At 40.9% G+C, this 26,240-nt stretch overlaps 1 protein-coding gene across 1 annotated transcript in view; it reads left to right on the top strand.

Moving 5' to 3' along the window:
- RHEX (regulator of hemoglobinization and erythroid cell expansion) overlaps positions 1 to 26,240 on the top strand; it is a 158,078-nt gene that overhangs the window by 51,012 nt on the left and 80,826 nt on the right. The window contains exon 2 of the mRNA XM_086920376.1: positions 3,266 to 3,463. Within this exon, the coding sequence (XP_086776502.1) occupies positions 3,352 to 3,463 (112 nt within the window). The 5' untranslated portion in view covers positions 3,266 to 3,351. The remainder of the gene's footprint in view (positions 1 to 3,265; positions 3,464 to 26,240) is intronic.

Here is a 26,240-nt window from a genome sequence, read left to right as displayed (position 1 = left end):
GTGCTTTGTATATGAGTGTAGGACAGCCATGAAGGTAAGAGCGGTTGGGCTGGGAGTTGGGATGATTTCGACAGATGACGATGAGGGAAAATAAATTATTTATATAACTTTCCCCTGTGGTTGTCTGTCGTCTGTCGAATTTCCCCCAACTCGGCCCACCGCTCTTACCTGCCCAGGCCACGGCTGGTGTAGGAATCGGATTATTTAGTGGGGACAGTACTAAGTGTTTTTATCTTGATGTCCCTTTTTGATACTACCTCTTTATCAGAGATTTAAATGTGAAAAAGGCAGACTGTAGTAGAGGGGTGTTGATAGAGTGTGATGCTAGGATGCTGTGTCTTTTTAGGTCTCGCGACCTATCAATGTGCGCAAGCGCATTGAGCGGAGTGAGAATTCAAGTGCTCGAAATCCTAGTCAAACCAAGGGCTTCTTGCGCTGCGGTTTTCATTAAGTTCACGTGAATTACGTGACCAAACAAGCACGCGCATTCACGGCCGCACAGCACATCAAAGGGCTTCTCCCAGCGTGCGCTGTGCGGCTTCTCCTCCCCTAATTATTCATGGCCGGCCACAGGCCGGCCGTACTTTCAGTTTCCCGGCCGCTCTGCATTATCAGGTACGTGTTGTTTTACTTTGTCTCCTAATTATTCATGGCCGGCCTCAGGCCGGCCGTACTTTCAGTTTCCCGGCCGCTCTGCATTATTAGGTACGTGTTGTTTCACTTTGTCTCTGTGCGTGCGTCTCCCTCGTGGTTTTCCCCCACCACTCCTCACAGTCCCCAATTCGTCTTTCCTTTGCCATTTACTGTCTCCTCTCCCCTCCCATTCGCCGCCATGTCGGCTTATCTACTCTACTTAATTATCCCAGTCTCATCCGCTGTCCTTCCCCCGCACTTCATCTTGTACTCACCTCCCGCCACCCCTCCCCCTTTTCCGTCGCCACCATTTCTTCCACTTCATCCATTTCCAGCTTTTTCCCCTGTATAATTTCGGTCAGCCGCTCTGCATTATCCCAGGCAATGTGCAGTAAGGTAATGTCTTCATTCTCCTCCCCCCCGTGCTACTCTAAGAAGTTGCGATGTAAATGAGCACGAGATATTGTTATTGTTTCGAGTCATGCGAGATGCAAAACCGATTACTGTTTGCCAATGCCGTGCACGGGCTCAGCCCCTCCCATGCACAAGGCAACCAGCAGCAGCCGGAGTCTCTCCCTACTTTGATTTTCTTTCCCTTCCTCTGTCTTTCTTTCCCTTCTCCTTCCTTCCTTCCATTCTTCCTTCCTTCCTTCCGTTCTCTTCTTTCTTTCTTCTTCTTCCTTTCTTTCCTTCTTTCTTTCTTTCTTTCTTTCGTTCTTTCCTTTCTCTTACTGACTCTCCCTCTCTCTATTTTTATACTGTCACGCTCCGTCTCATCTTCTTTCCACTCCCCCCCCGCACCCCTCCCCCTTTTATTTCCCTCTGGTTGTTTCTGGCTCACTCTCACTCTCCGTCGTTTTCTCTTTCTCGTGCACATCACTACCCTTTCTTTCATTTTGTCTCGCAGATACTCACTTATTGCCACTCTCTTCCTTTTCAAACTCTAGTCCTCTTTCCACTGCTTTCTGCTAAACCACCCCCTTCCTCTTTCTCTCTTTTTCCATTTTTCTCTCCCGGCCACTACTTACTCTCTCTCGCTTCCTCTCTCAGCCGCCTCGCCATCTCATTCTCGTTCTTGCACTTTTTGTTTCCATGTATTTCTCTCTCTCTCGCTCCTTCTGCTTCTCTCTCCCTCACTCTCACTTTCCATATTCCTCTCCAGTTAGGGCTTATTTAAGGAAAGTAATTACTTTCTAGTGAATCATAGATTGCTGTGTACAATTGAAAAGTCTGTCCCCTTCCACGAAATGCCATGACTGCAAGAGGCCTTTTTTTCTGCAGAAAGCAAGAACATGTCTAGAAACAAGGAATAATGTAATATTCAAGTTGGCAGAGTAATGAAAACATTGAAAAGCAACTTGTCTGGAAAATAATTAGAGGAATTAAGTTGCTATGGCAGCACTTTGTATTTTACGTTTCCTCCCATGCTTTGCCACTTTCTGACCTACTGTTCATTCCTTCAGAGCAGTGGCCAATGGCTGTCTGCCCTGGAGAGCTGGGTACAGGCAGCGCAGACGATAATAAACATCTGCACAGCATTTCATGCATACGTGATCTTTAATCTGTGGGCGGAGCGAACAGTCATACAGAAGTTTGTTAGCTCAAAGCAGGCATAAACAGCCCCCGCAACAAGCACTGGCGTTGCCAATAGGTCTCGCAGTAGGAAAGTTGGAGCTATTGGTTTTGTAAATGACAAAGCCCTTTATGTTTTTAAAATGAAAACAAAAATAAAAGGCATTGTTATTTGCAATTGTAATAGCTCCAACTTTCCTACTGCGAGACCTATTGGCAACGCCAGTGCTTGTTTAAATGAAGCAACAGTGTTTTTATTAAACAAATAGTCCAGTAGCTGTTGGGACGTAATATGATTGTCTTTAGCTTAACTGGAGCTCACTTCAGTCATGTTTTCTGCTGGTCACAAGAACAAATGCCCAAGGAAAGTGCAATTCTCTGAAATTCAATGCCTCTTTTTCTCATCTTGTGTCCCTAAACGATAAAGTGCTGATTCGCTTGCTCAGCTGAAATGTTCCCATACTTGTTGCACCCTGAATGCCTTCTTCTTCCTTTCACATGATCTCCGCCTTCGAACACCTATATGAGCCCATTGTTTGAATCCATCACTTGTCTCTATTGCAAATCTGATTGCACACTTCTATACATTTATTCTTTGCCTTTGCTTTTTGAGCTTGTGCCAAAAGTTTGCTGGGAGAGCTTCTGATGGACTGAATCTGTGACTCAAAGATTATTTTTTTCTTTTGTTAATAAACAATTTCCGACTTTTATTAGCATGTGAGTAGACTTTAACCGTGGGTTGCACAGATGTTGTTTATTAAGGCACCAGGGACAGCAAGAGCCCAATATCTATTCATAATCTCCCTTCTGTGGTTGGAGACCTGGCTGGTGTGCTGAGTGTGACCAGGATGGAAACAAGTTTTACATTGTCAAGGGTTGGGAGGAAGAGTAGAGACAGAGGGAACCTAAGAGGAGACCCAGAACATGGAGGAGAGGAGAGGAGAGGAGAGGAAAGGAAAGTTGTGTAATTAGAAGTGGGTGTGTCTTTGTTATTCCTGGTTATGTGCAATATTATGGATGTTCAATAAATACACATGTCCAAATTGTTTTTTTTTTACAGATTCTTCAGTAGTGGTGCCAAATATCAGTAATACATTAGGAATCTGATCGACACCTGCGGGAAAGGGGTTTTTAACGCTCCTCAAGATGACGGACACCAAGAATGACTTCATTATTCCAGCTGGAATTGCGGCCATTACCTTCCTGCTGCATGTGACTATTCTTGTCATTGGATACTTCAGGTTATGTGAAAAAATTGGTACTGTATTTTATTCATTTTGTTTTACTAAGATCACTTTTCATCTTTTTTGACTAGTGGTAGGTAGCACGTACAATATTATACTTGACAGAGAACGGTGCTTCATACACCCAATTGAATTTTATTTTGATTGGGGATTTTGTAAAGCACTGCTAACCATCATTCAGTGGCCGGAGAATGCTTTTGGTTGTCGGCACAGGTAGCGTGCAGAGGTCCATAGGATACTGATTTGCTAGAGCCAGATTATGGAGATGATGGAGAACCTGCTAAACGATCTGTCATAAGGTAGGGTCAGAGCGCCGGACGCTAACACTTCTTCATCATTGTCATGAATATATGTTTTTTCCACGATTACAAGTTCCACGCATGGCATTACCACGCGAATTTTAGTTCGCATTTGTCTTTACCACGCAGCAATTGACAACGCATGTTTTTACTCCGCAATAATAACGTTATGAAACATCTCACGTCTCCTTTAAATTTACATAATGATACTGATAGGCTACATGCCGTACGAAGGAAAAGATCGATGTTTTTAACAATTAAAAACAACAGATTCCCTTACATTTTTTTCATAATGCGCTTAAATAATACCTTAATTTACAAAGTTTTGATTCTTATCTGACCCCTGTACGTCTTTCACCATCTGCCCTTTCTTGCACCGACCACGGAAACAAGCGTCAAAACACGTCTATCAAAACTGATAAAGGACTTCTATTATGACGTGTTCTTTCCTTGTTCGTTTTGAGGCATTGTAGAGCGTTTTTTTTTTAAGTTTTCTTCTTATTTATTTATTAATATCGGCTTGTTTTTTTTGGGGGGGAAACCCCCCTCAACCCCCCCTAGCCCCCCCCAGCCCCTAAATTCCTCCCCCCCACCCAGCCCCCCCCCCCCCAAGCCCACGCAGATCGTACTGGCAGAACGACAGGAAGGAATACCACTTGCGAGGTAAAGACGGTCGTTGAAGGCATACGCGTGGGAAAGACCTTTGCGTGGTGAGTGACGCGTGGTAAACGTTATGCGTGCTATTTCCTTCGTAGTAAATGATGTTTCCCCATTGTCATACTCATTTTCTTCTGACCTAGTGCAGATACAGGCTCACACCCTCATCCATTGAGATATTGTATTTTAAGACTGGTCAAGACCATAATTGTCATTCTATTGCAGACCATTCACACAAACTCATGATCCCAATGGATACATTTTCTTGATATTATAGATGTTTTCTGACCTTTCAGCTTGCAGTTATGTAGCATCTGATACCAATTTTAGAATGTCCTGAGAACTCCTGGGCTCGCATTTCTAATAGGACGACTCATCCCTGTTTGCACCTTGGCGCACCCTTAACTGTGTGTGTAAGGCACCTTCTTACAACCAATGTGCTGTTCAAAATGCAGGCTCGAAGTAACGCCTGCAATGTGAACTGAACTTTAGTGAAAGGCAGACTGGCTGTTTGAAGTCACCGGGCTTCTGGCGTTTGATGTGCTCAGCTGCTTACAGGGCTGAACTGGCTGCAGCGGGCACCGGGCGATTCCAGTGCTGCAATATCAGCCCCCTGTAACAAAAGTGGGAGCAGTGCCTCTTGCTAGCACACCTGCCCCAAACCCCCCCACCCCCGGCCAGTCGAGGAGTAATCTACAAGGGCTGGTTGCTGTTCCCAGTCCGGCCCTGGCTGCTTCTCCTGCCTCTCTCCTACCTCCCTTCCTCCACACCAGGAAACAGTAGATCAGACAAAACCGCAGACCCAGACGGGGCAAGAGGGCAGGCAAAAAACAACGGAGAGACCCAACAACCTTCGAAGCCCAACAAGAAAACCAGGAGGAATCGCTAGTAATCCACATCTCGAATCTCCACCTCACCGATTATGAGACTAAAACTCTCCAGAAAGGCATGACATTTGTTCCCACCAGCGATACTAACCTACTTGAATTGGACGTTAGTACGTTCAAACTCACAAGGAAACTTCGACTCAGACATTTCTTTGAGAAAATCCTGGATCCTACCACCGATCCGAAACCCGACCAACTTATGGGTTTACGACCTTCTAGCACTTTTATACCTCCAGTTAGTCACAAAAGCATTGACACATTCGAGACTTTAGTGAAACAGGACATCTCTAAGATCAACTTTCGGAAAAAGACTCACAAGAACATTACTAACAAAGACATGGATACTCTTAAGAACATTGCACGGAATCCCTCAATTAAATGCTTAAAAGCAGACAAAGGTGGTGCCCTCGTCATCCTTAATACTGAATTATACAAACAGAGAATCACAGAACATGTCATGGATCGCAATGTCTACCTGCCTCTTGATGGTAATCCCACGAATGAGTACAAAATGGAACTATTGTCCATTGTTAATAAAGCTACAACTGATGGAGTCATTGAAGATAGAACTAAGAGATACTTAGTCACAGAACACCCCCGAAGCCCATCTATAACGATGTTACCCAAGATACATAAAAATTTGATGGATCCACCGTTTCGCCCAATCGTCTCGACCAGAGGTTCGATTCACGAACCCACAGGTAAATTTATAGACCGTTACCTACAACCCATGGTCCAAAATTTACCCAGCTACATCAAAGATACCACACAGCTGTTGAACAAACTATCCGCAATGGAATTTGTCGAAAACGAGAGACTAATCTTTTGTACAGCCGATGTGAGAAGTTTGTACACCTCTATCCCTCATGAAGGAGGGATCAACGCGGTGGAACAAGCCTTGCTTTCATCTGAAATCAGTGATACCTTGAAACCATTCATTCTTGAACTGATGGTATATACTTTATACCATAGCTACTTCAAACATGATGAAACCTGGTACTTACAAATGTCCGGAATGGCTATGGGCAATTGTGCGGCTCCTACTTACGCGAACCTATACATGGGCAATTTTGAACGTAACCACATTTACATGAACAGGACCTGGATGGATAACCTTAAGCTTTACGCACGCTACATCGACGACCTACTTTTCGTTTGGAAAGGCTCTCAAGAGAGCTTAGAACTTGCCCTAACGGATCTCAACACCAAAGATGATCGTATTGACTTTACTTGGAACATCAATCAGCAAGAGATTGCTTTCTTGGACGTTCTCATTCAAATAACCCCACAAGGTATACAGACAGATCTTTTCCGAAAAACGACAGATCGTAACAACGCCTTACTCTACAGTAGTTTTCACCGCAACTCTTTAAAAAGACACTTGCCCTACAGTCAGATGCTGAGAGTAACCCGCATTGTTTCCGATCCAAATATCAGAATGAACCAAATTGCAGGTATTGCATCCAGATTTCGTTGCAGAGGTTACCCAGAGACCATCCTGAAGGAAGCTATGGATCGCACATCCGCAACCTCTCGCACAGAAGCTCTGAAGAGCAAGCCAAAAACCGATAGCCAGAGAATGGTATTAGTTTCAAGATATTCTACTTCTAGTAACAAGTACAAACAGATCATAATGAAACACTGGCACATCCTCTCATCGGAACCGGATTTCGGTGACCTTTTTCAAAATCCCCCGATCTTCGCCTACACCAGGCCCATGAACTTTAAAGAAATTCTATCTAAGGAAACTATTGAGAGCACTCCAATCACCCACACTGGCACACGACCATGTCACCATTGTAGTAACTGCAATAATGTAATGAAGGGCAATACTGTCTGTCATCCCATGAGAGGATTTAACATTAAACTGAATGTAGACGCCACATGCGACTCTTCAAATCTGATCTACCTCCTAAAGTGCCCATGTGGTAAAACCTACGTGGGCAAAACAAGCAGGAAAATAAAGACAAGGTTGAACGAACACAAGTCTAACATAAGGACCAAAAACATCAAGTCCAGCATCGCCATCCATTTTAATGAAGCCAACCACAACGTGGCTCAACTTAAATATATGGTCCTCGAGATTGTTCCCAAAACTGAAGGCAGAGACAACAATAAGGTGTTGTTGCAAAGAGAAACCGCCTGGATGTACAGGCTACAATCACAGAAACCTTTTGGTCTTAACGACCGGACCGAATTGAGCTGTTACCTGTAATGCCGCCCTTGGGCATTTATTGATGCATTATGAAATTGTTTTGCTGTTTGCATTCATTTGTCGTTATGTCTAACACCACTTTTCCCTGGTACCTTTGGGTCTTTATCCTCCCTTCTAATATGGCCACTTTCCTCAACTAACGCTGTAGTTTACTTGTACCTTTTTCCCATTAGTCCCTCGTTAGTTTCCTTCACACTTCCGCCACCCACCAAAACTCCGCATTCGCTACGCGGAGTTCTACCTTCCCGGAACCCATCACACGGCTCCGCTACACAGGCAGACCTAGTAAGTGTTTCCCATTCTCCCGCTGTCCCCACAGCCTTCAACTCCGCTCTTACTCGTTTTTTTTAAAACAACGCTGATCCTATCTTCCTTCTAGGATCACCAAACAAACCGCAAGCTGTCAAGTAAGCCCCGTCTAATGCTCTTTTCGAGCCGCTGCTTTCACCTTTTAACCGCCTCGCTCTTCAAACTATTCACCTCGTTTCATCCCGTCACGCCTCACATTTCCTCCCGTTTAACTCTGACAACTTTCAATGATGGTTCACATCACTTCCTCACGCTAAGCTCTTACGCCGTTAACCCTTATGTAAATCACTTCGGATATTTTCTTTACCTAAGCTCTAACAAGTGGTACTTTGGTGAGATAACACGGCCTTTCTTATGGTGAGACATCACTCCTTTCACGTTTTTCCATTATCCCGCTATTGGACGCATGTGGAACACACTTTGAGTCACTCATGTAAACATAAATGTACCTTATTTATTTTTTACGCTATGTGCATTGATTTGGTTCTATATATCCTCTTTGTTTCAGTGCTCCTTGACAAAGGACACTTTTGTCCGAAATGCATCGGAGCCACTCACAGTTTTCTGATGGATTAAATTGATGGTCTGCTAATTCATATGAATTTAATATGAAACACATCAAATGAAAGATTTTGATTAAAACTTTTGAAACCTTCAACTAATGGAACTTTATTTGAATTATTCGCTTGGAAACCACTGTGTTGTTTTGCCACACATAGTTCCCTACAAGTGTGCCCACCACAGGGATGCGCCTACACCCCAGTAGCGCACTCAACCCCTCAACCATTTAGGACGTACCAGTGAACAGTTACGTCACCTGTAGGAGCACCTTAAAACCGACACTTTGCTTACTTTTTCCACCCACTGTGGATAACCTACGCTGTGCGCCACGCCCAATCATCTTTGCTATATCTCACACGAACAGAGCCACATTTCAGAATCGCTTTCTCTGCCACTTCCTTTGCAACCAATTAGTGCAATGATATAGCAGAAGTTACTATCTAAGATTCCTAGATTAACACTCCGAGTTCCTCAACAAGATAAAAACTCAGCAACCTGGAAATCCCCGCTTGCTATGTTTTGATTAGTAATAGAACTCTAATGAGCACTGATAGACGATCACTTCCTAGTGACCTCTTTATTGACGTCTTATGTCCAAAAACTTACGTCAAACAAGGCACCTTTCAGGTATAAATATTACCAACGTTGCCTTAAGCAAACGCTGCTAGCTGCCTCAATGCCATCGCTGCTGAAGAAGCTGCTGTTATGCTGATGATACCATAGCTGCTATCGCTACTGCTATCGTTGCTAACTAGCGAACGATGGTTTGGTGAACTTAGGAGCTGAACAGCCGTCCCCAGCAAGAGCCCAGCAGATGCAAGCTGCCCGCGGACGCTGCCCCTCCTCCTCCTCCTCGACACACTGAGAGAGACGCTGTCTTTTCTCCTGCAGAGAAATCCAGCTCCGGCGTTTCTAGTCTACCCTTGCGGGTGACTGGGATATCGACCCCCTGAAGGAGATACCAGACCTCCATCATTCTACTCCAGAGGTATGGTGTTGACTAAACCCTTAGAGAGAATTCTTGAAGCAAACCTTGGCAAAACCAACTTAACTAAAGCTACTCACTTACTCCCCCCCCAAGTATTAGGCTTAGTTCAGGTACACTGGGGTAGGCGTAGTTAGAAGCACCAGTTGAGTATTTTAGCCTAATGTATATATGAATGTATATATGTTTTATTCATTTTAAACCATTGTATGGCTAAGAAACCATATCAATGCTTTTACAGTATTATTTTGCAATACTCATCTTACTGTACGTACTTTTTATAATAACAAGTCTTGCAATTGTGGCAATTCATTTCTCTTGTACGAGAAGAAAGACTGTTCAATAAATGTTACCCTTTATTGAAAACGCCCGTCTCTCTATTCTCTACATATTGTGAAAGTAAACTGCACAACCACTGACTGAGTAAAATAACTGTCTATTGTTTCACACGACCCTAGAGATTGACTCTTGATCTGAGGAGCAAAGTTGTCATGTTGCACGGTTGTTGGAAAACTGAATCCCTTCTTGTCTGTACCAGGGAAGCGGATCACTTCCTATTCAGTCAATAAAGTTTCCAGTGACCTCTGAGCTAGTTGGTAACAACCCCAATTAAGTTTAGCATAGTCAGTGGAGGCCTGGAAGATCCGCACTTCTACGTCGATACTACTGTTTATGTTATTCCAATGCGCAGGGCCTATTGGGAAAATAGGAACTACACTACAACTTATGACAAAAGTATGGCACACCTGAAGTCATCTTGATTGGAATAAAGTGTTAACACTTAAAACATTTAATTTGCAAAGGAACAAAATGAGGGGGTTCATTTTGCCATAGAAATTATGATTAGTGCTGAAGAAAGAAAAATTAGGGCACATTTTGAGTGACTTCTCAAATCCTCTTATATTTCATTAAAAAAATTCTGATATGCAGTCTCCCAAGATGGCCACCAGAGACAAAAGAGCCCAAATGTAGCCCAAATATCAGCCAGATGTAGCCCAACTATAGCCCAATGACAGAATGTCCCAGAGTGTTCTAAAGAACAACTAGAACGCTAACTTATGACAAAAGTATGGCACACCTGAAGTCATCTTGATTGGAATAAAGTGGTAACACTTAATACATTTAATTTGAAAAGGAGCAAAATGAGAGGTTTCATTTTGCCAAAGAAATTTTATATATATATATATATATATATATATATATATATATATATATATATATATATATATATATATATATATATATATATATATATATATATATTCACTGAAAAAGACATAGGTTATAGACCATATATAGTTAGGGATTAGCATTTACAAAACCTTATTTTACTCGCATAAAACCATTGAAATTTCATATATAGTTAGTTGCACTAACTATATATCGCACACCCGCAATCCACTGCTGATCATGTCACATATTACATCATTCATGGCATGGTCAGTGACATCACTGATGACATTTTTTTATTTTTTTTTGTTGCCCTGTGGGGCCCTTTTAAAACCTCCACATAAAACCTAGGGGGTCAGGGAGGATCTACTATGCCCCCTTATGGTAATTTCCCCCTTTGTTTTGGTCTCCTCTTGTCTCTCGATCCTACCAAGAGACAAGATGGCGGCCGCTCCGGACTGTTTAGAATGTTGACAGACACCGAAGAGCCAATCAGCTTCGCTTCGCAAAGCTCCGTTACGCGAAAAGTACGCGAACCGGAGCGCTGCCCGGAGCGCTGTTACAGATATATATCTTTTTTTGAACGTTAATTTCTCAAAATCCACTGGAGCACATATATTGAGACCTAGCAAAGGCACATCGGGCTAACAGTCCCTACAATTTTGCCAAGTTTCGTGCAAATCCATTCAGCCGTTCGAGCTAAAAGTGAGGCCAACCGCCCTATGGAAATTAACATGGGAAAAATGCGTTTTGGGACCCCCCTTTTTTCTCGGCCCCCCCTTGACGAACCCCCCCCCAAATTTTCAGGGGCTGCTCAGAAACAAAATGTTCCATCTTCCAGAAAATTTCAGCCAATTCCGTCCACAAACGCCAAAGTTATTAGACATAGAATTTTCAAAAATACCATAGGGAAAAAATCCTAACTATATATACCTACTGGCGACCGCCAGTAGGTAATATATATATATATATATATATATATATATATATATATATATATATATATATATATATATATATATATATATATATATATATATATAATTCCTAACTATATTTGGTGTGAAACCTATGGTTTTTTCAGTGAATAAATATATATATATATATATATATATATATATATATATATATATATTCACTGAAAAAACCATAGGTTTCACACCAAATATAGTTAGGAATTAGCATTTAAAAAAACCTATTAAATTCACTGAAAAAACCATAGGTTCACACCAGTTATAGTTAGGTGGAAATTTTACTCGCATAAAACCATTGAAATTCCCACGTTATAGTTAGTTGGACTCACTATAAGTTACGCGTGCAATGCACTGCTGATGACGTCACATATTACATCACTCATGACATGGTCAGTGAAACCACTCATGACATCACTGATGACATCTCAAATGACATCACTGATGGCATCATCCAGTGAATGTGTATCTTTCTGAAAAATAACTATTTTTTATATATGTATATCTAAAGGTTGATGGAAGAATAAATGGGTAAATAAATGTCGAAATGGATGTTTTTTTTGTGTAAAATTGATTGGTTAACTGACTTATTAGCCAGCTACACACCACATCCGGACATTGCAAAAATGTCAAAAGAAGAGCTGTTAGTACAGCTAAAAACACTTATAAAAATACATAGGCAATTAGTCCAATATGTAATGCGGACTGCAACAGTCCAACCAGCTGTTAATGTACCACAGCTGACCCCTCATCAGGGGAACACTAATAAAATTACACCACAGAACATACAGTCATGTCTTGGTAAAACACCCATAAAACGGGAACAAATTCCGTTCTGGTTAGCGCAGAAAATCACTCAAATAGAGGCAGTATTTCCGGATACTACCCCTATCGAGAAACACAGAATCTTGACCATCTGCCTTCCTATGGGATTCGCACCACACGTGGAGGACTGTGACACTTGGGGTACAGTCTTTGCTTCCATTTACACAAAAACTCATGGTGTTCCGTCTATGGCGGTAATACCAGATGTACTAAGACAGATTCAAAATGAATACGGTCCAGAACCTGCTTTAACTCTGGGTATGAAATTACTGAAAGACTTCAAGCAGGTCTCGGCTATATTATTAGCCAACATAAAGGGAGAAGCAGCATCTGTGGCGATCCGCCAGAAGTTGAAGGAAACGGATATAACAGATCAACCAATTGAGCTTGCCAGAATCATAGAGAAATGCTATGAAGAATTAGGTAGAGACAGCTTGGGTGGGAAACCAGTAAAGCCCCAACTGCTCGAAAATCCTGAAAAATTATTTATTAAAAATAATTCAAACACTACTAAAAAGAGCTGGGATGGAATTAAACAATCCATTCCCAAGGAAAAAGTTTTCCAGTCCAGAGGAAGGTCTCCTCGACGGAGGGAAAGAACTCAGACTCGAGAACATCAGTCTCCCCAGAGGGAGCCCTCTGAGAAAAGATATAACCTTAGAAATAGGGATAATTTGAAAAAACCTGATAGATATCAAAGTATTGATACACGTCCCTCTCGATCTTTTTCGCAGAAATCGGAAAGAAGAGGACGGTCAGACCCAGGAGAGCACACCAAGTCCAAAGACAAGGAACCCGCTCAGAGTAAAAAATCTCAATTTCCAAAAAAGAAGGTAGCCAGTATTAAAGTAATCAACCATGCCGAGAATACTGAGGACACAGTTGAAAAACGGGGAGTGGGCACAGACAATGTTGGACAGTGCAGCAGAAATCAGTATAGCCCGCAAGATCTTGATGAGTCATCTGGAGACAGTCGACACGAATGAATACATTCAGGTTGAAACTGCCGACACCAGACTTAGCGAGCCCCATAAGATATACGAAATAACATTGCGTATAAAGGGTGATAAGACTAGGAAAATAAGAGGTCTATTTTGGGATAAACTCTCAAAAGGCTATGATATTCTGTTAGCTGAAAAAGATTGGCCCCCAGAGTTTGTCAGGGAGTGCCCTCGTGGTGAAGAAATGATTATGCCTGCCTTCTCGAATCACATTCCGATTCACAAAAAATATACTTATGCAAGGAAATGGGCAGTAGCCCAGGCACCGGCATTATATAAAAATCATGTAGGATGGGATGAGGACTCACCTCCTCACAAAATCCAGTTAAAAAGTGAACCAATTGCCCGACGGCAGTATCCCATTAAGCAAGAAGCTAAAAAACAAGTCAGGGAGATCTTAGATCAACTTGAATACCAGGGGGTGATTGAAACATGCACCTCTCAAATGAACAATCCTTTATTTCCTGTCTCCAAGCCAGACAATTCATATCGTCTAGTTTTGGACTACAGACACCTTAATGCATGTTGCAAAACATTTGCAGTACAAAACTCGCATAGTGCTGCCCTAATGAACAACATAGTTAGGAAAAAATATAAAACGACATTAGACATATCTAATGGTTTCTTTTGTCAAAACATTGCACCAGAAAGCAGCTATTTGACCGCTTTCTCCGTAATGGGGTCACAGAAAAATTTCTGTAGGCTCCCACAGGGGTTCAAGAACAGCCCAGGACTATTCTCAGCTAGAGTAACAGAGTTACTACAAATATATGATGATGAGGCATTATCTTACGTAGACGATATCTACCTCACAGACGACGACTTGGATACTCACTTGAAAAGAGTGAACACCATTATACTTGGGTTCGCAGCAGAGGGTTACAAATTCAACTTTAAAAAGTCTTGAATTGTCCATCTGACAGTATTATTTTTGGGATACGAATTAGCAAGTGAAGGAAAAAGCCTAGCGGACAACTTCTTAGAGAAGTGCGCTGTACTCCAAGCTCCAAAAACGCTGAAGAATTTACAATCCATACTAGGTTTTCTGAATTTCGGAAGAACATACATTCTAAATTATGCGGAGAGGGTTAAACCTCTCTACGAACTAATTAAACCTGATTTTAAACAAATCAATTGGACTAAAAAACACACAGAAATTTCGAGATCACTGCAAACAGACGTGTTAGCAAAAACAAAATTAGACACACGTGACAACACACGCGATCTTGTAATCCGAGTCATCCCAGGAGGATGCGGATTCACGTACCTGACCTCTAATGAGGGAGAAAAGGTACCAATTTCAATTAAATCTCACTTGTACACACAAGTAGAAAAAACATTCAGTCCCACAGAAAGAACTGTGAAAGCAGTGCAAATTGCATTAGCCAATGAACGAGAACTAGCACATGGTAAAAGGATTAATATCCTCACAGCAGAATCCGCCTTCGAGGCGCTATTCAGCCCAGTAAACCTGCCTACAGTGTCACTGGATCCGAAATGGATACAGTATGTAGATTCTCTAGGAGCGGAAGATGTGAAATACTATTTCGCCCCGCAATTCGAAGAACTGAATGATTTAGAATATGAAGAAGAATATCCTCTGCCAATCGAACTTCTGCCTCTCCCACAATACGCCTGTATAATCTATACAGATAGATTTGTACAGCAATTCAACGTAGAGAGCAAATCCTACGATGCAGCCTGTGCGATTGTTAAAGGTCGTTGGCTGTGCGGTAAAAACTGAATCAGTAAGAAACTGTTCGGCTCAGAGAGCTGAAATCAGATCTTTAAAGATGGCGCTCGAAAATGCAGAACGTGAATTCCCGACACTTATCGTGTGCAATTCTCATTTATGCGTCAACTCTTACAATAATAAACTGCAGAGCTGGATTGAAAACGATTATAAAGATGACACAGGTGCCACAATAAAGCATAAATTGCTCTGGAAACAGGTAGCTCTTTTACAGAAAGAACTACAAAAGACTCACGTGATACACGCACAGAGTCTTCAACGTGATGGCGTTCACGTTGCAGGGAATTCATTGGCTAATACAGCCATAGCGGAAGCAACTAAACCGGCTTCCGTAGCCACAAAAAAGCGTGCAGAAAAATACATAGACGGGGAAACCATGCTGGCAGTAAAAACGACCGTAAAAGGCGACTGTGCAGCACTACCCGTGAACTATCCACTCATTTATGCATACGTAATCGATGCAAACTCTGTTCCTTTTGCTCGAATCCCTGGAGTGGGGGATAGGGTAATTCCAAACACGAACAGGAGAATATTTTTAATAGCAGACGCACACATGGGTTTGGGTCCTTGGCACAGAAATATCAAGGAATCCCTGATTGAATTACAATCAGTATACTGGTGGCCGGGAATGAGTGTACAACACCAAATATATGCAAACAACTGTGAAAACTGCAACAGGGATCGCAGTAGTGAACCATGCTACCGGCTACCGATCAGAAACAGCGTAACGCTATCTACACCCCATCCTGCGTCCTATTAATCATTAAGGCTAAACACACTTAAAAAATGTGGCCTCCAGCGCTCGGCTGACGCCAGCACGGTTATAAGAAAGATCTGCGAGTCTTTATCGGCACATACGCAATTGCCACGTTCCATTCTGACCAGGGTCCTGCTTTCAGCTCTCGAGCTTATAAGGAGGCCATGGCCAGCATGGGAATTGGGTTGCGGTATTCTTGTCCTTCACACCCCGAAGGGAATAGTGTGGTAGAAAGAAAAAAACGGGACATAAAGCGATCTATAACAGCGAAGGTATTAGGTTCAGGCGCTGGGTGGGTCAAACATCTAATAAGTGTCCAGACCAGTTTTAATAACTTGCCAAGAAATTCTCTAAAAGGTTTCAGCCCATACGAACTATTGTGCGGAATTAGAATGAGAGTTCAGGACTTAGATAGTCAAGTATAAGTGGTACAAGATACAAAAACAGACTTTGACATCAAAGATCGTTTGGCTGTTTTACAGGACTTGAATAAAACAAGAAAATCCTTAAGCAACATAAAGTTAAAGCAACAGCCAGATACCACTGACGAGGCACCACAAGCAACAGCCCCAGCAAGGCCTGTCTGGATTCCAAAGATTGGGGATCTGGTCAGAGAAAAAATAGCGGTGAAGAAGTAATTTGGGCCTTCTTACAGAAAAGCAGTACCTGTCTTGGCAGTCACCGGAACAAGATCAATAGTACTACCGCCCCTTGCTGGTAAAAAGGAGAACAGAGTTGTATCTATCGACCTGGTAAAACCACAAGCATGTGGCCTATAATCAACAGTAGGCCCAGTGGACTCCCAAGAAACAACAGAATACCCAAACTTGCAACAATCCAAGAGGTTCAAACTGAAAGACTAATCACATTCGATCAGCCTGCAGTGCACAGAGAAGGACTATGCAATAATGCCATGGAACTCGTGCCTCTTGAGACACAGATTGAAACAGTTCGTCAAGAATCACCAGTCTACAATAATGTGGCATCAGAAAGTGCTACCGAGAGACAGATTGAAGGAACAATCCCAACAATTGACAGAACTGCCTCTGGTTATTTCATCGACTTCGACAACTTTTCCGAGGATCAAAGTAACCCCGAAGTGATGCCAGAAACAAAAATGACTTTTAAAGAAAATACAACAGAACTCCTTCAACTAATCAAAGAATTATATCTGGATACACCGTTGATTGAGCATTGGATTATTTCAGGGGTACTCATACTCCTACTATGCCTAATTTTAGTTTTAATTTTAGGAAAGTTTATTACAATTGAATGGACACAGCAAGTCAGAACATCAACCTAGTCCTCAAACCACACAGATCATCCCACGTGAAGAAAAGAGAACTGTCAACAGTAAATGTCACAGCCATTCCAATACCCGGTGGGGTAGTATGGGAGAAAACTGACTATGAGATCTATGGTCCGGTCGAGATCCTGAAGTATCCTCATCAACTGAAGGTTTCCTTAAGTGACTTTGTAAAACATAGTACATTCTCTGATGATTGGGACTTTAACAGTATTAATGACATGATGTCTGATTTAGTAATGTCAGCTAGATTCATAGAACATGATTATTTACAAGGTTCGTCTAGTTATGAACAGTTGTTCTGTTATACACATTATGGCGATCATTATTTGCATAAATCTGCACAGCCTAGAAATGTTTTTAAGTATAATCAATGGGAACATTGTGCTACACCACCTAAAAGCAGTTCTAAAACATTCTTTGAGAAATTCAACTACTTCTCAGGGTTTAACACCAGTGATGCAGAAACGTTTTATTACAAAAAGTTAGATAAAACAGGAATGAAAACAATGCTGACAAACACTAAATTAATATATTCAGAAGCATTTTATGAAAAAATGATGACATTTGGTTGTGATTATTGGAAAAATAACATTGAAACAAAACCATTTGGGGTACGAAAGATTGGCAGGTACAAGGCCTAGAAGCACTATTCAGAACCTGCATGATACCAGAACAAATGATGTTTTTAAATGACACAATTCACCAAACATCCTGTCTTGGCCTAGCTAAGATCAAAGACCTAAACAAACCGTCTATTCCAAAGCCAATACCTGAGAATGCAACAACAGATATTGAGATAGACGTATCTAAAATTTTACATTTTAACAGAACACATCCTGATTGGAAAAAGTGGTTAATCTGGCCTACTGACACAAACAACTGTCAAGATAGATTCCTGAATAAAGCACAGGGGTTAAAAATGACCAGACAAGACCCTAGATACTCCCAGAGACAACATCCAGGGATAGTAACAACATACAGTGTAGGGAAACTCTGCCTCGAATGGCTAGGATCATCCACACTGGCTGAAATTAAGCAACACTTGTCTTTACTTAAAGATGGTGCTGATTTGCGCCATTTCATTCTTGGACCACTCATACAGCGTCAAAAGCGTTTCATAGCGGCAAGCATCTATGCTGCGTACAGCGAGGCTTGGAAAGTCACACAAATTGAAACAGCAGAGAAAATACGAGAAATTGATCGTATTAATTTGGAAAAATCACTTTCTGTAGTGGACAATGGGTTAATGACTCTGTCCTCCAGAATATATTTGTTGGACAATATTGTATCCTCTGCCTTTGATATAATAGACAGAGACTTGCTAATGTTACAGCATGGCCAGTCGCAATTACGTTCTATTGTACAATTAGGCTGGACGCTGCAAAATCTTCGTTCAGGCTATGTGCCTTGGCGTTTAATCAACACAACGTCATTATTTTCCATTTTTAACCTTACTGATAAACAAATCAGCTTGGCACAGAAAGGAGCAGACTATACAATCCTGAGCATCGAAAAACTTGAGAGATTACCATTGACAATGTCAGAAAGTCCTGTCATTGAATGGATAATACACGGAATTATCACTATTCCGATAACAACTTTCCGATTTAAAAAGTACCTTGAATACATACCTACTGGCCAGTATGAACGATTGGGTAAAGGATATGTTAAGTCAGCATGGAAATTACCATACACACATTCATGCTATAGTGACAGCGACAAAAATGTATTTCTTAGTGGTGAAAACTGTAAACGTTCACTAAGCGGTATACTTTTGTGCCAGGGTATTAATTTACACGGAGCCTGTGAAGGTAATTCTAACAACCTTTCATGCCACCAGCTTGTTACACCTGCAACGCAGATAGAGCCCTTCTTTATGCAACTCGCGAATGGGAGTTACATTCTAAGAACGGATCACAGATGTTGTGGCCTTGTTCCAGGGAAAAGTTATCTCGTAAGCGTAACTTCCATGGTCAAATGCTGTATGCAAGCATTGTTCCCGAGCGGGCCTGGAGACATAGAGACTCCCATCTGGCCTCGTCTGCATTTCTCTTCTATACAAATTGATACTTTAAGCAAAATGAAGTCTGTGCTTTTGCAGACAACAGTGCCCATAACGTCATCAAAAGAGACGTATGATCTCCTAGTTGCAAGGACAGCTACGGAGGTTCATGACCTTTTATCAACAAATTGCCCCGTGCATTTCGTAGAAATGTTGAGCCAACTCCTTAACATGTCTAGTGCCACAGGCATCCCAGGCATATTTAAGACGATTTTTACGGGACTGCTAACACCATTCCAAGCAATTCTGGGAATCGTTCCAAATTTTGTCCACTCTGTTTTTGGCGGCATACCCCTATTTTTGGGACTTGTAGCAGGGATTTTATTTTTGACCCTCCTGCTTCGTTATGGCAAGCCACAGCTCAGACATGACTCCTATGGGAATGGAAGAAACAATCCTAGCAGTGCGCTACCGGGACAGAATAACTAAAGTCCTTGGATTGGCCAGGCTGAGAGATCTAAACATGACCTGGTTCCTTTCATTCAGACCGATATGGCAAAATTGCATCTTACCTGTACTTCGATGTATGCTATGCGGAGATGAGTGCGTGTTGGACAACTGTCTTTCACTTCCATCAGCAGTACCAATGGATATCACTACTTTGCTAAGTCCGATAACGGCTCACGCATTGTGTTGTCCCCAGCGGCTACCAATCCTGATGACGGCATTCGTTGAGACTCCTGTGCTACGACTAGGTGGTAACAGTGGAGCGAGTGACAAAAGCAACATCACCCAGGTACCACCTTCTGTGAGCATTGCTGATCCCGACTTTGATGACAGCAATCATTCTCACACCTGCCAAGTTACAGCACTATCGAATTTGGTCGAACTGTCACCTGATTTTGTAGACCAATTCTTTGAGAGCCTGTCTGAAATGATGTTCTCACCCGAACAGAAACAATAACTTTAGAGAAGCATTCCGACACAGAGCGTTCCCATGAACTCTGAATTCGGCCTTCAGTTTTGAACAACAAAAACTGCTAAAAGCGTTGGAACTCTATTTTCTCCGTTCAAGCAATAATTCTTTTGAATTGAACACTTTTTAATATTCATCTTTTTTGGCACGAAAAATTCTTTGCTTAAAGTAAAACTATTCATAGAGAACAGAAGCTTCTACTTCTACTTCTATTTTAAATACATATAGAGACATAATAACTTTACACCAGCCTCTAGCACATTTTACTGCAATGCATTTATATGTGATGAAATTATCTCGCCCTTCTTCTGTATTCAGAGATATTTCATGTGTAATTCTTTTTGCATAATCGTTCATTGATTTCATATGCTATGATTTTTGAATGATTTCTATGCTTCAAAAACGTACAGTACCTAAATTTTCACGTATTACAGATACGCCTGTTTCAAATGCATTTGTATTTTGGGGTGGGCAATGTTACACATGCATCTTATTGCTCTAGTTTTAGTAATTTGATGGACATGAATTCGTGGAGTGGGTGTCGCGTTCTAATCTAGGACCCTGATCGATACTGTGACCTTATGCCCCTATTCGACTATAAATCCATTTATTCCCTATATTGGCATAACTGATCAAATGCAATATTCAGAAACTCATCTCTGGCCTCACACGAACAGAGCCACATTTCAGAATCGCTTTCTCTGCCACTTCCTTTGCAACCAATTAGTGCAATGATATAGCAGAAGTTACTATCTAAGATTCCTAGATTAACACTCCGAGTTCTTCAACAAGATAAAAACTCAGCAACCTGGAAATCCCCGCTTGCTATGTTTTGATTAGTAATAGAACTCTAATGAGCACTGATAGACGATCACTTCCTAGTGACCTCTTTATTGACGTCTTATGTCCAAAAACTTACGTCAAACAAGGCACCTTTCAGGTATAAATATTACCAACGTTGCCTTAAGCAAACGCTGCTAGCTGCCTCAATGCCATCGCTGCTGAAGAAGCTGCTGTTATGCTGATGATACCATAGCTGCTATCGCTACTGCTATCGTTGCTAACTAGCGAACGATGGTGTGGTGAACTTAGGAGCTGAACAGCCGTCCCCAGCAAGAGCCCAGCAGATGCAAGCTGCCCGCGGACACTGCCCCTCCTCCTCCTCCTCGACACACTGAGAGAGACGCTGTCTTTTCTCCTGCAGAGAAATCCAGCTCCGGCGTTTCTAGTCTACCCTTGCGGGTGACTGGGATATCGACCCCCTGAAGGAGATACCAGACCTCCATCATTCTACTCCAGAGGTATGGTGTTGACTAAACCCTTAGAGAGAATTCTTGAAGCAAACCTTGGCAAAACCAACTTAACTAAAGCTACTCACTTACTCCCCCCCCAAGTATTAGGCTTAGGTCAGGTACACTGGGGTAGGCGTAGTTAGAAGCACCAGTTGAGTATTTTAGCCTAATGTATATATGAATGTATATATGTTTTATTCATTTTAAACCATTGTATGGCTAAGAAACCATATCAATGCTTTTATAGTATTATTTCGCAATACTCATCTTACTGTACGTACTTTTTATAATAACAAGTCTTGCAATTGTGGCAATTCATTTCTCTTGTATGAGAAGAAAGACTGTTCAATAAATGTTACCCTTTATTGAAAACGCCCGCTCTCTATTCTCTACATATTGTGAAAGTAAACTGCACAACCACTGACTGAGTAAAATAACTGTCTATTGTTTCACACGACCCTAGAGATTGACTCTTGATCTGAGGAGCAAAGTTGTCATGTTGCACGGTTGTTGGAAAACTGAATCCCTTCTTGTCTGTACCAGGGAAGCGGATCACTTCTTATTCAGTCAATAAAGTTTCCAGTGACCTCTGAGCTAGTTGGTAACAACCCCAATTAAGTTTAGCATAGTCAGTGGAGGCCTGGAAGATCCGCACTTCTACGTCGATACTACTGTTTATGTTATTCCAATGCGCAGGGCCTATTGGGAAAATAGGAACTACACTACAACTTATGACAAAAGTATGGCACACCTGAAGTCATCTTGATTGGAATAAAGTGTTAACACTTAAAACATTTAATTTGCAAAGGAACAAAATGAGGGGGTTCATTTTGCCATAGAAATTATGATTAGTGCTGAAGAAAGAAAAATTAGGGCACATTTTGAGTGACTTCTCAAATCCTCTTATATTTCATTAAAAAAATTCTGATATGCAGTCTCCCAAGATGGCCACCAGAGACAAAAGAGCCCAAATGTAGCCCAAATATCAGCCAGATGTAGCCCAACTATAGCCCAATGACAGAATGTCCCAGAGTGTTCTAAAGAACAACTAGAACGCTAGCTTATGACAAAAGTATGGCACACCTGAAGTCATCTTGATTGGAATAAAGTGGTAACACTTAATACATTTAATTTGAAAAGGAGCAAAATGAGAGGTTTCATTTTGCCAAAGAAATGTTATATATATATATATATATATATATATATATATATATATATATATATATATATATATATATATATATATATATATATATATATATATAACCATAGGTTATAGACCATATATAGTTAGGGATTAGCATTTACAAAACCTTATTTTACTCGCATAAATCCATTGAAATTTCATATATAGTTAGTTGCACTAACTATATATCGCGCACCCGCAATCCACTGCTGATCATGTCACATATTACATCATTCATGACATGGTCAGTGACATCACTGATGACATCACTGATGACATCATCCAGTGACTGTATGTTTCTGAAAAGTCAAAATATGTCTTACATATTGAAGAATGAGTGGATGTATAAGTGTCTGGATGAAGGATTTAGTAGGTGCATGACTGTCTGTATGAGTGAGTGATTAAATGTGTCTCACTGAGTGCATGGGTTAGTGACTAAACTGTCTTAATTTGTAAATCATTATAAAAGTTGTTCGGTAAACTGCTGCTTATGTTGATCAGTAGCTTTATGATTAAGCATATGGGTTAATGATAGGTTGCCCAAGTATTTCTATGAGAGAGTGAGTGTCAGTGTGGGTGGCTGTGAGGTGTGTGACTATGTGCATAGATGTGTGAGCAGTTGATTCACTAGATGTATGGGTTCAAAAGTGCATGTGGAAACATCTGTATGGGCAGTTGACTGTGTGCATGAGTGTATTGGTGAGTGAATGGATATCTCAGTGCTACATGTCAAAGTAAGTACATATGTAAAGCACAGTACATGTGAGAGATGACATATATAAATAACTGTGCATAAGAGCCAGTGAATGTGTGAGTGGCTGTATTGATCATTGTGAACTTGTATCAGGGATTGTATAAGAGAGTAAATATGTGTTAGTATATGTTTGAATAAGTAAAGTGTGTATAACTGTATAGTAGAGGAAATGGAAGTGTGATTGATTCTTTGCATGACTGACTAGGTGTGTGAGTAACTCCATGGATGAGTGACAGTCTGTGAGCGTATATTTACTCTGATTGTTTTTCTAAGATTATATTAGAGTCTGAAGAGGTTCACCGTATTATCACATGAATGATGTCATCAGTGATGTGATCAGTAATGGCAAATGAGATGTCATCAGTGATGTCATTTGAGATGTCATCAGTGATGTCATCAGTGATGTCACTGACCATGTCATGAATGATGTAATATGTGACATGATCAGCAGCGGATTGCGGGTGCGCGATATATAGTTAGTGCAACTAACTATATATGAAATTTCAATGGTTTTATGCGAGTAAAATAAGGTTTTGTAAATGCTAATCCCTAACTATATATGGTCTGTAACCTATGGTTTTTTCAGTGAATTTTCAAGGTTTTGTAAATGCTAATTCCTAACTATATATGGTCTATAACCTATGGTTTTTTCAGTGAATTTCATTGGTTTTTTAAAAGCTAATATCTGTAGCTGTAAAATGTATTCTTCTTTAAATCTTAAAATATATTTTACATGTTTTTAATACTTTTTTTTAAAATAATTTTTATTGTTTCGCTCCCGGTCCGCGAACCGGTTAGCTTTCCTTTAGCTCAATTTGAAGCCACGACCCGGTCCGCGAACCGGTAAACGTTCCGTTTGCGTAACTGTTGCGTTCGAAAACAACATCGTGACGCGTCGCGTCAGCATGACGTTTCGCGTTGTCGCGTGATACGTCATGTGACGCGCCAAGTTAGTACATTTTACACCCTCTGAGACTACAAACTATGTTCAATTAAAATAATGACATTTCAGACAGTGAAATGTTAGAAAGTTTATTAAATTATGAAACACAATCACAATAATAAAAAATTGCTTAAAAAATAAAGAAATTAAAAAATAATCAACAAAACCAACAATCAATTAACATACAGTATTTGAAAAGTCTATCATTCTTTTTTCCTTATAGTACGCTGCCCAGAACGCTTTCCGGTTCGCGAACCGGGCGCTCCCCACGCAAAAAAAAAAAATGTTTTATTTTTTTTTGCCCTGCGGGGCCCTTTTAAAACCTCCACATAAAACCTAGGGGTCAGGGAGGATCTACTATGCCCCCTTATGGTAATTTCCCCCTTTGTTTTGGTCTCCTCTTGTCTCTCGATCCTACCGAGAGACAAGATGGCGGCCGCTCCGGACTGTTTAGAATGTTGACAGACACCGAAGAGCCAATCAGCTTCGCTTCGCAAAGCTGCGTTACGCGAAAAGTACGCAAGCCGGAGCGCTGCCCGGAGCGCTGTTACAGATATATATCTTTTTTTGAACGTTAATTTCTCAAAATCCACTGGAGCACATATATTGAGACCTAGCAAAGGCACATCGGGCTAACAGTCCCTACAATTTTGCCAAGTTTCGTGCAAATCCATTCAGCTAAAAGTGAGGCCAACCGCCCTATGGAAATTAACATGGGAAAAACGCGTTTTGGGACCCCCCTTTTTTCTCGGCCCCCCCTTGACGAACCCCCCCCCCAAATTTTCAGGGGCTGCTCAGAAACAAAATGTTCCATTTTCCCGAAAATTTCAGCCAATTCCGTCCACAAACGCCAAAGTTATTAGACATAGAATTTTCAAAAATCCCATAGGGAAAAAATCCTAACTATATATACCTACTGGCGACCGCCAGTAGGTAATATATATATATATATATATATATATATATATATATATATATATATATATATACATATTCACTGAAAAAACCATAGGTTTCACACCAGTTATAGTTAGGAATTAGCATTTAAAAAAACCTATTAAATTCACTGAAAAAACCATAGGTTCACACCAGTTATAGTTAGGTGGAAATTTTACTCGCATAAAACCATTGAAATTCCCACGTTATAGTTAGTTGGACTCACTATAAGTTACGCGTGCAATGCACTGCTGATGACGTCACATATTACATCACTCATGACATGGTCAGTGAAACCACTCATGACATCACTGATGACAACATGACAAATTTCCACCTAACTATAACTGGTGTGAAACCTATGGTTTTTTCAGTGAATATATATATATATATATATATAGATAGATAGATAGATAGATAGATAGATAGATAGATAGATAGATAGATAGATAGATAGATAGATAGATAGATAGATAGATAGATAGCTAGATAGATAGATAGATAGATAGATAGATAGATAGATATGTCTCCCTTGGGCGTTCTCCTCACAGAAACCAGATCCAGCGGCACATGGTTAACAAACGGCAACTTCTTTCCTGGTCAGTTTTTCAATTCTGTTTATTAAGTTATTTTAATCTTCTTCAAGGTAAATTTACACAGTCTGCATTCCATCTGTAATAATGGACTGACACTTTTTCGGCGAATTGCCTTCTACTGGGTCACTTAGGTTCTGCATTGTGTCTGTTAAATGCTTTGTCCCTTCTCAGAGTTGCTGACTCTTAACTGACAACTAGAGCAATACATTTGATTTCATGTGTTGGCCCATGTCTTCTATCATCTGCAATTAACAACCTCATGCTAAAAAAAATGTATATATTTCTTTGACTCTCCATGTACATTCATTGAGTTTTGCTTAATTATTTCCTTAAATATTCTTTCTTTATACATATATTTTCCTTTTTTTATAAAAGGGTTTTGTTAAGTATATTTATGTTTTACTCTT

The sequence above is a fragment of the Lissotriton vulgaris genome, chromosome 5 (assembly GCF_964263255.1).
Source record: "Lissotriton vulgaris chromosome 5, aLisVul1.2, whole genome shotgun sequence".
Taxonomy (NCBI): Eukaryota; Metazoa; Chordata; class Amphibia; order Caudata; family Salamandridae; genus Lissotriton; species Lissotriton vulgaris.
Note: the sequence above shows the minus strand (reverse complement) of the source record. Positions and strands in the feature narration are given on the sequence as shown.